The sequence below is a fragment of the Narcine bancroftii genome, chromosome 13 (assembly GCF_036971445.1).
Source record: "Narcine bancroftii isolate sNarBan1 chromosome 13, sNarBan1.hap1, whole genome shotgun sequence".
Lineage (NCBI taxonomy): Eukaryota > Metazoa > Chordata > Chondrichthyes > Torpediniformes > Narcinidae > Narcine > Narcine bancroftii.
Window position 1 is genome coordinate 58,112,536 of NC_091481.1, and position 11,279 is coordinate 58,123,814.

General features: G+C 46.7%; 1 protein-coding gene across 1 annotated transcript; it reads right to left on the bottom strand.

Annotated features, from left to right (window-relative positions):
• Positions 1–2,564: 2,564 nt before the first annotated feature.
• LOC138748046 (probable G-protein coupled receptor 146) lies at positions 2,565–3,599 on the bottom strand. The gene has a single exon (XM_069907743.1). The coding sequence runs from the start codon at positions 3,597–3,599 to the stop codon at positions 2,565–2,567; it is 1,035 nt and encodes a 344-aa protein (XP_069763844.1).
• Positions 3,600–11,279: the final 7,680 nt, after the last annotated feature.

An 11,279-nucleotide genomic window follows, 5' to 3' on the forward strand; every position in this document is an offset into this window, starting at 1 on the left:
CAGCTTTGCTGGCTGTCAGCAGTTAATTAAAAACCACACAGCAAATGCTGGAGGAACTCAGCCGGTCTCACAGCATCCATAGAGGTAGAGCTATATCACCGCCGTTTCAGGCCTGAGCCCTTCTTCAAGGTCGAAGCAAAGAAACAGGAAGGAGTCCGAATAAAGACTGAGGGAGAAAACGGGGTGGTGGGGGGGGGGGGAGGAAGAAGGGGAGGGGTAAGAATCCAGACCAGCAGATAAAAAGTGTTAATTGGATATGATAAGAGGGGAGGTGAGAATTGATTTTTTTTCTCTGTGAAAGGGGGAAAGAAAAGAATGGAACGAGAGGAAAGGGAGAGGGGGTTCAAAGATGGGGGAGGGCTTTAACGATGTCAAGGGTGAAGTCTATGTCAATGCTGTCAGATGGGAGGGTGCCCAGTCGGAAGATGAGGTGATACTCCTCTGATTTGGTCTCACTTTGGCAGACAAGGGAATGGGACGGGGAACTGAAATGGGTGGCTGCTTGGAGATCCCCACAGACACAGAATTCAGCGTCCGTCCTTATTTACCCTTGAAGACTGTGACGAGCTGCCTATTTGAACTGCTGCTCGTTCAAGTCGATGATTAAAGAGATGTACTCTTGATTTGAAATCTGTCTTGGCTGGGCACCTCCTGTCAAACTCTCCGATCTCTGCACAGCACTAATTTGTAATGTTTGCCATATTGCCCACTGCCAATGCACCTCCTTTTTAACTTGCACTTTAAAGCCTTCCACAGGGTTCACTTCCAGGCACCGCTCAATAGGAAGACTGCAGTGGCCCTTGGAGGGCACGTGGCATGTGACTTACCAGACTGTTGAATAGATTCCAAAGGTTAAATCTAGTAATTCAGTGATTATATTCCCTGAACACTCTTTCCAAAGTAATTGCACTGATTAAGGAGCTGGGAACCAGAAGTCTTGATCTTAAAAAAAAATAAAGCTAATCTTTCAGAGCAGTGGTTCTCAACCTTTTTCGTTCCAATCACATACCACTTGAAGTATTCCCTATGCAATAGGTGGTCTGTGATTAGTAAGGGATTGCTTTCCACTCTGGAAGGAAAATTGGAAGATCAAAGTATTAGTTAACTGGCAAGCGATTGCTGTGTGCAGGAGGACTTGGGAGAGCTTGTGCATGAATCGCAAAAGGTTGGTTTGCAGGTGCAGCAGGATGTCAAGAAGGCAAATTGATTGAATTTAGGATCAGGGAGGTTATCCTGCAGCTGTACAAGGTCCTGGTGAGGCCGCCTCTGGAGAACTGTGTGCAGCTCTGGTCTTACTTGAGAAAGGACATACTGGCTTTGCCCTAGACCCAATTGTTACTGAAATATTTTGCTTGAGAAAAATTGACATGGCCCATTTCCTTTAGAGTTCTGAAACTGTGCACAACGAGTCAATTAGGGACGATTAAAACAGGTTTTCAACCTTTTTCTTTTCACTCACATCACTCCTTAAGCAATCCCTTACTAATCACAGAACACCGATGACACAGTGATTACTTAAAGTGGGATGTGAGTGGAAGGAAAGTTTGAAAACCACTGATTTAGATGGACTAGTTTCAGTGACGGGACAGTCCGTAACCTGTGGGCAGAGGTTTAGAAATCAGAATTAATAAAAGGATATTTTGAAACACATGATCCTGACTGACCCACAGTTTTTCCAACTCTCCGATTCCTTTTGGAGATTCCAACATCTTTAGCCTCTTGTTTTGATATTTTAAACTACCTTTGCGATTTTGTCAAATACTTGAAAGGAAAATTACCTTGAGTATGGTGGGCTTTTTTTAGGGCGGCTTGGTTAGTGTAGTGGTTAATGCCACGCTATTACAGCACTAGGTATCGGGGTTTGAATCTGTAAGGAGCTTGTACGTTCTCCCTGTGTCCTCTGGGGTCTCCCACCTTCCACCCTCCAAAACATTGTAGTTAATTTAGGTGCAATTGGGCGGCACAGGTTTAAAGGGCCGGAATCGGTTTCTACTGTGCTGTGAATAAAGTTTAACTTTTTTAATTAATTCAATTGCTCTGTTGAAGAGTGCTGTAGGACTCCACAAAATAAGTACTGAGCATGATCCATAAACCTGCGTGATCTTCTCAAAAGGGGTATTGCAACAACTTGTTCAACTGTAACGTAACCTCCCAAGGTCTACACTCAATGATCTGACGAGTGTTTTTTGACTCTCCTCTTTCGATATCTATCACCTCAAATAATTCCAATAATTACCTCCTTTCCCCCCCCCCCCCTTCCCGCCACTCCAAACCTTTGGCAGAAGAAATTTTTATCCACTTTCGTTTTAAATGACTGGCGCCTTATCGTTGAAATGCGTCCTTCTGTTTGCAGCTCTCCCACCAGTGAAAACACCAGTGCAAATCGTGTACCTCTGGATCTTCTGGGTTTGAAGAAGTTTGCTCTTCATTCTTCTGAACTTCAAGGGCTACAAACATGAGGTGATTCATCAGTTTTAAGTGTCTTGTCTTGGGTTAAGAAACAGCAGGAGGAACGTGGGCAAACCTGTGGCCTTTCCCGGGAAGTGCGGACTTGGTGGAAGCTATCATTCTGGCAAGGTTTCTGTCCCTGAGATGGTAAGGATGTTCTGTTGGCGCATCCCATCCTGGATGCACACTCTACCATTGATCCCGCATCTCACATCCTGGATGACCAGTTTGAGCCTGGTATCGAAGGTCTTCTGCAGGTATTTGTACAGCAGGGGCACGGCACAGGTGCTCAGGTAGGCCAGCAGCTCGCAGGAGCCCCTCAAGAAGTGAGTGCGGTTGGCCAGGAGGCTGCTGCCCTCAGCCCTGGTGACAAAGTGGGCAGTGCTTGCCAGCAGTGTCAGATGGTAGGGCAGCCAGAGGCCGAACTGCACCAGGACTGTGGCCAAAAGGAGTCTCTGGACCGAAGGCCCAAGCCGGCTGGCTTGCGTCCGCCACGGTGGCTGGAGCTTGCGCCAGATCAGGCAGAGGGCGCAGCCCACTCCCGCAGCGGGGACCAGGAACCCAGTGAAGAACATGATGGCGTCGCCCAGCTCCTTGGCCTGGAGCTGGGAGCAGTCGCGGTCTTGGTCAGAGATCTTGCTGCAGATGTAGAAGAGGAGGGAGGAGAAGCTTGCCAGTGTGGCACCTCCCCAGACGAAACTGCAAACGAGCTTGGTTTTGTAGACACTGGACATGTAGGTGCGGGGCAAGGCCTGCTCGATGAAGCAGTCCAGGCTGAGTAATGTGGCAGAGTAGATGCTCACGAGGGCCGCCACATTGAAGAGGATGAAGGAGCCCATGCACACTTCCTGGCCGAAGGCCCATACTGGCCACAGGAGATGGTCGGGTCCGAGAAGCTGGAGCAAGGCAACAAGGTTAAGGATCAGGCCAGCCAGTGCCATGTTGGTGAAGTAGACATCAGACATGTTGATGGACACTTTGTGGCGAAGGTTGACTATGAGGACCAGGCCATTGAAGACAAGGCCCAGGGGGAAGCAGACGATGAGGTAGGCCACAGAGGCAAAGGATAGGATCATGCCAACATCCTGGCAGAGGCCATCTCCACAGAGCGTGGCATTGGGGCCAAAGTTAGCCTGAATGCAGCTCCACATCGTAAGGGTGATCAAGGCTGGACTGGTCAGGAAGGCGAGGCTTGCGGCTTCATAACATAGTGGCGAAGAAAGGGAACCTTGTAGAGGAGGAAGCAGCTGCCATCTTCATCTGCGGGCAAGATTAACAGACATCATTTGCTGATTTTGTTGTTAAAGTCTTGCTCTTCCAGAGTCGCAGCAACAGGCCTTTCTGACCATCCTGTCTATGCCAACCACTATCTAGACCAGAGGTGGCCAAAAACTTCTCAGTTGCAGGCCACATACACTTGTTTGGGGTGGAACGGTTAGCTTAGCGGTTAGCTCAACTCTGTTATGACCGTAAGGAGTTTGCACATTCTCCCCCTGTCTGCCTGGGTTTTCTCCAGGGGCTCTGGTTTCCCCACCCCCCCCCACTTCAAAACGTACTGGGGAATGTAGGGTAATTGGGTGGCACAGGTTCGTGGGCCAAAAGGGCCTGTTACCATGCATATGACAAAATTTAAATTAAAAAATTATACAATTGTCAGGAGTCACAGGCCAAACAATATTAAGCCCGACAGTTTTCAACCTGTTACACTGCACGATAAATGGTGTTTTGAGACCAGAAAACACCTGGGCCATCGAAAATTCATTTTCTATCAAAATAACTATACTGAACAGTTTAACTGTTGACATTACAGTAGTTTACTGATGAACTCACATATTACAGTAGATATTTCTAAATCTGCTGCTCTAATTTAAAATTCTTTAAAATTTTCATTCAAAAATCAGTGCAAAGTAAAAATCTGGGTGCAAAATAAGAACAGGAGAAAAGATCAAGAAGGGGACCGGGCCATCTCCAACATTCCTCCACAACTCTCAGTGAGTACAGTTCGTGGCCCAAGTGTCCACCTTAGTGATGACGGTGCCACGTGTAAATCAGCGGGTGGGCTATTAAAGTTAACAGATCCCTCGCATATCCAACAAACACACTTCCTCTTTGGAAAAACTATTCAAATCCCCCGCCCGCCCCCCCCCCCCCCCGTATCTGAAATTTTTGAATATTCCCTTGCTATTTTCCATCTTTTCTGTTCCACCTTGTTTTATCAACTGAGCTAAACGTTTTAATCGATGAGTAACTTTTCAGGGGTCGGCCGAGTAATTGTTCAGAATGGCAGCGACATCTAGCGTTGAAAGCAAAAAATGCAATGTACATCCAGTGCAATTTACGGTTAGAGACTGTTTTGATGGGCCATATTCCATTTTGTTTTTAAAATTCACCCCTGGCCACTTAAAAAATGGGCAACGAGCCACAGTTGTTGTCCTGTTGCTTGACCGCCCCCTGATCTAGACTAATTCCCTCTACCAACACGATCGAAGTGCCTCTAAGATTCAGATATTCAAACTTTCATCTAAATCCTCCTTAAGTGTGAGGGTCTCTGCCTCCATATCTTCCTGCTTTCCCCAGGCAGTAGATTCCAGATTCCAACTGCACTCTGGGTGTAAAGAGTCTTCCTCAAGATCCCCATGGACCCTCTTACCTCTGTACCATCAGCCCATGCCCTCTTTTTACCACGAGGAAACATTTAAGGACATGAGAAATAGGAGCAGGAGTTGGCCGTCCGGCCCGTTGAGCCTGTTCCACCTTTTAATGAGATCATGGCTGATCTGATGACTGGATCATCTCCACCTCCCTGCCTTTTCCCCATATCCCTTAATTCCCCTACAATGTAAAAATCTACCCAACCTTAAATATATTAACTGAGGTTGCCTCCAATGGGCAGTGAATTCCACAGATTCCCCACCCTCTGGGAATAGCAGTTCCTTCTTATCCTCATCCCTGAATCTTGAGTCTACGACCCCTAGTTCTGGTCTCCCCCACTACTTGCCTACTGCTGTCTTATGTATGCCATTCATAATTTTATGTTCTTATGAGATCCCCTCTCAGTCTTCTAAATTCCAGTGAGTACATTACCTGATGAATCAATATCTCCTCAAAGGCCAACCCCCTCATCTCTGGAATTTCATACCATCTACTCAATCCACATACTTCATAATTGTGTATTCCTCATGTATCTAAGTGACAGTTCATGGCTCATGCTCAAGTATGACAGTAAAACCTCTGGTATCCAGCACTTATGGGGGGGTTGGTAATGCCAGATAAGTGCATCTTCCGGTTGCTTGAGACTTACTCTTTGTGGTGGTACATCACTGGCCAACTGCAGGGGGAAACCTCTGTACCTGCAGAAGAGCATGGGACAAGACAACACCTGACTGGCTGTCAATCAGCTGACCTGAATGGACCAAGCCCCACCCAGTCGGCTGTCAATCACCCTCCGGGATATAAGCCTGAGACAGCCCTTCAAAGATACTCTGAGTTCATAGCAGCAGATCTCACAGCTGGCTCTGTGGAGTTTTACTTTGAATAAAGCCTGTTTTACAGTCTTCTGGTTTTGTGTGTTTGCTTCTGACTGACAGCGTACCACACTCTTAGAATGCCTAACTAATATACTCCTTTAAACAGTTTAAAAGAGAAAAATACCACACTGTACCTACACTGAACAAACTTCATCTGCATGAATATATAAACCTTAAAGCATTTTACTTAATTTTCTTTGAAAATATTTAACTGCCGCTGCAACTGCAGGTTCCTCATCCTCCATGGAGCCTCCCAAAAGACTATCAAAAAGATAATTAAATTACCCCCCAACCCCCAAGTTTACAGATAAAGCTTCTGACCGGGGCAACTCATACTAAGCAGGGATAAGGAGACACTTTAAGAGAGTCACCCCAACGGCAAGCAATGTCAACCAGCTCTTAATCCTGGGTGCCGCCATTTTATTCAAGCACAACTTTATTCAAACAGCTGCTGCGAACAAAGCCCAACCAAGGCACTCCGCTGGCTGAATATTTGCTCCCATCTTCACCAAAGGTTCATGTGTTACTTCAGTGAACATTTACTTTTAAGATGCTAAACATGCGTATATTTTACCTGTTATTTTATTCTTATTTATTTTAATTTTTTTCATTTACTTTCCTTTTTTTTTTGCTGATTGCTTGAATTCCAGACACAAGGGGTTTTTACTGTATTTTCAAAATATTATCAGGACTTTTCTGTCCAAAACCCTTTCAAGCCATTGAGTTCCCGATCTGCCACTTCCACTGGCTGAAAACTTCCCTCATCTCCCCTGCAAAGGGCTAGAATGAGATTGACAGGCAGAACACCCTCCTTCAGGTGTAAAGATTCAACGAGTGGCCGAGTTGGTCAAGGTAGGGTGCTCATTGTTGAGCATTAATCCTGCATAGAACATAGAAATCTACAACACAATACAGGTGCTTCGGCCCACACTGGTGTGCTGACCTAATAACCTACTCAAACAACTACCCAGAATTTCCCTACTGCATAACCCTTCATTTTTCTCACCTCCATGTACCTAATAACTAATCCTATTGTCCCTGCCTCCAGCACCATTGCTGGCAAAGCACCCATCTCTCTAGTGGAAAAACTTACCTCTTAATTGCCCCTGTACCTTAAAACTGTGCCCTTCGTGTTAGCCATTTCAGTCCGTGGGGACTGTCACGGTTACTCTTTCAAAGCTCACAGACAAAGGTAGGCTGCATGGGGCCAAAAAAAAACAAAAGAATGAATTAATTTTTCACAGAAACAAACAAATAGCTAGAAAATAGCCACTGCTTCTTATCCCCCTTTCTTGGCAGCGAGATGCGTTGCTGCGAATCACTTGTGCCTTTCAATGGGCCATTTTGATTTTCCCCTCACATCCTCCAGGAGTGGCAGTGGCCAACATTCCCTTCCCATTCCCATGTTCGCAAAACAAAGGGTGCATCTGGAGCCAGCCTCGGGGCTCTGTCTGCCGCAAGACCATGGACCTCACAGTGGCCACCCATTTCAATCTCCCCCATCCCATCCCTTTCCCTTGCCAGCATGTCTGCTTGTGGTCTTGTGCACTGCCAGACTGAGGCCGCCCGCAAATTGGAGGAGCAGCACTTTCCCACGGGGTGCCCTCCAACCGGGCGGCATTAATGTTGACTTCTCCAGTTCCAATTAAATGACCCCCCACCATTTTTTTCTTTTCCCCAGCTCTCTCTCTTCCCTTTTCCCTCTGTCTTCCTTTATAGAGCCAAAATCAATTCTCACTTTTCCTCTCACCACATCCAATGAGCACCTTTTGTTAGTCCGAACTCCTCCCCTGGCTAGTCTTCAGTCTTTGTCCTAATGCCTTCCTTTTATTTTTGCTTATACCTGGAAGAAGGGCTCAGGCCCAAAACGCCGGCAATATATCTTGACCTCCTATGAATGCTGCGAGACCGGCTGAGTTCCTCCAGCTTTTACTGTGTGTTACTACATCTTGAGGCAACTCCAGCAACACCACAACCCATCAGCTGGACTAGACCAAGACCCGGAGGCTTTCAAGAAGGGCCATCTCACAATGGATCCACTTTGTGATCTTCGATTGCTTTTAGCGCAAGACTATTACAGCGCTCGAATCTGGTGCTGCCTGTAAGGAAGTAAAACATAAAACTGCAGATACTGTGGGTGAACTAAAACTACAAATGCTGGAGAAACTCAACGGGTCGAACAGTGTCACAAAGATAAAGATACAGAACCAAACGTTTCGGGCTTGAGCCTTTCATCAAGGAATGGAAACTGTCAGCAGGCCTCTGAACAAAAGAGTTGTGGGGAGGGGTGGTCGCAAAGGCAGGAGGTGATGGGTCGAGAAGGAAGGGAGGGGACAGCAGTGAGCAAGGGGAGGAGGGGTGGCTGGGTGAAGGGAGTGGGAAGAGCAAAGCAAGTTAGCGGAAACCAGAGAATGTTGATGCCATCTGGCTGGAGAGTTGCCCAGACGGAAAATCATGTGTTGTTCCTCCGATTTATGGGTGGTCTTGGTGGGACAGTACACGAGGCTGCGGACAGGCATGCGATTGTGGAGGTGTGATGCAGAACAGAAATGGTTGGCTGCTGCGAGGTCTCTGTCGCTGGAATCAGAGCGAGAGAGAAGGTGGTCCTCAAGCGACTTAGAGAGTGCCTGCATCCTTTCTCTGTTCTATAAGTGTTTGATGAGACAGTGGTAGCGGGAACTTGTCTCTGGGTCTAACTCCAATCTCCTTACCCCGCCAATGTTTGAAGACTTTGTATCTAACTGCAAAAGGTTTGATGGAAAAAAAAAGTAGAGTGAGCTTTATCCTACAATCCCTAACCTTGTGATGGGACACTGGGAGCTTTCTACAGTAAAGCCCCCTGGTAACCGGCACCAATGGGGATTAGTAGGTGCCGGATAAATGAATCTTCCGGTTGTTTGAAACTGCGTGATTGGCAAACTACTGATGAGGCAGCCAATTTTAAACCCGTATTGTTTTACCTATTTATTTTCTACATCTTTTTTCACCTGTTACTTGAATTTTGGAAACAGGGGTTTAACTGTATATCCAATCCATCTGTCCCTGCTTGTGTAATGGTTAACAACAACATTAATTGGCTCCCGTTGGATTACAAATAATGTTTTCTTGTGACTTTGAAGGAGGCCACTCTGCCCATTGAGTCAAATCTAACCCACAGATCAATCCCATTCCACCAATCTATTCTCCCCACATTCTCGCCAATTGCCCCCCAGAAAGAGTCACCCACCTGCAGACTGGAAGGCCATTTCAATTAATTTTTAATTTTAATTTAGAGATACAAGGGCCGTGGAGCCTGTGCCACCCAATCGACCTGCAAACCCTGTAGGATTTTGGAGAGTGGGAGGAAACTATCACCTCTTCAAGTCAGGTGGAGAGCACGCAAGCTCCACTCCATTTGGATGCCTCACCGCTCCAGAGGCCCCTCTGTGCTGACCAAACTTCTAACCCATCCAATGATGTCTGGGAGCAGTCTGTTAACATGTTACAATGCCAATAGTCAATGAATCCACTCCCTTGATCAGTCTGCTTGATATTAAGAATAGGAGTGGGCCAGCCAGCCCGTCAATGAGATCATGGCTCATATCCACCTACCTGCCTTTTCCTCCCATCTCTTAATTCCCCTTAAATCTATCCAACTGGCCTTAAATATATTTACTGAGGTCGCCTCGACTGTTTTAATGGGCAGCGAATTTGACAGGTTCCCCACCCTCTGGGAGAAGCAGTTCCTCCTCATCTCTGTCCTACCCCAAATCTTGAGGCTACATCCCCTGGTTCTGGTCTCCCCCACCAATGGAAACAACTTACCTACCTCTATCTTATCTACTCCTTTCAAAAATTTGTATGTTTCTATCCCTGTAGAGCTCGTCGAAAGAACCAAAGACTTGTTGATCCAAACCAAGGCTTTTATTAGCAAAAGACAGGAGATCTTCACAGGTGGCCGACCTGTCCGGAATGATCCGACCTGGCTAGGGACACAACCCTTTAAGGCCCAGACAGTAGGCGTGGCTTAGCTCTCAGCCAATCGCTGTAAGCACAGTCTAGATACTGTAACTATATACACTATATACATTGGTGATAGATCTGTACTATCTCAATCCCCTCTCATTCTTCTAAATTCCTGCAAGTACAGTCCCTGTTGACTCAATCTCTCCTCGTAAGACAACCCCCTCATCCCTGAAATCTACTTGCAGTGTCTCCAAAGCCAGTACCCCCTTCCTCAAGTAAGGAGACCAGAACTGCACGCAGCACCCCAGAGGCAGCCTCACCTTGTACGGTTGCAGCATAACCTCCCTGCTCCTAAATTCAGTCCCTCATTCTACCAAAATGCTTATTATTATGGAAATAAATTCAGCCTGTTCAATCACCGAGCTCAGCCCAGCTCATCGTGATAAATTAGCATCAAGACGAGGTGATAGTTGTCGACATAACGTGCCGGTCTCCCAGGCTCAGCTGAGAGAACCGCAGAGCTCTGCAGAGTTTGGAACACGGTTATGCAGGGGTGGCACCTGCTCGAATTAGCATTGCAGACAGATGGACCAGTGCAGACAAATTACAATGTCCAACCTTGGGGGTGAAGGAGAGGGCAAAGTGTTGTGGCCAAGAGGATAACTCCATGGCCACAGATCTGACATCAAAGGCCAGGATCAGCAGTTGAAGGTTTCAAAACCAGATGCCAGACAGACGTGCATTTCTTTAGCTCCTTTGGCGTCCCGGGTGCTTCACAGCCACCAATGTGGTATATTGTAGCACAGCCTCATTACCCAATCTGTTCGCAGCAAGCTACAGCAGACCACATGATCCAAATATCTTTATCAACAGACATGCTTTTTTTTAAAAATCCTGCAGATGTTGGAAACCTGAAATAAAAACAGGCAGCATGGTTACTATAGCAGTTGGCGTGATGCTGTTACAGCACCAGTGACCAGGGTTCAAATCCCATGCTGTCTGTATGGAGTTTGTACGTTCTCCCCGTGCCTGCGTGGATTTCCCCCGGGAGCTCCGGCTACTTCAAAATGTACCAGGGTTGTAGGTCAATCGGGTGGCACAGGCTCGTGGGCTGGAAGGGCAAGTTACTAATGGCTAAACATTTTTTAAATAATAATTTAATTAAAGGAAGCTCAAAATACAAGCAGGCCATTCGGTCGCTCAAATTTCTACACCTTTCGATGAGGTCGTGACTGATCATCTCCCTCAAAAACATTTCCCTGCTTTATCCTCACGTCTTCTGGGGATGTTGACCTCCAACGTGGGAAAGCTTCAAGGAAATTGCTTGGTTGGAGGGCACCCCGTGGGAAAGTGCTGCTC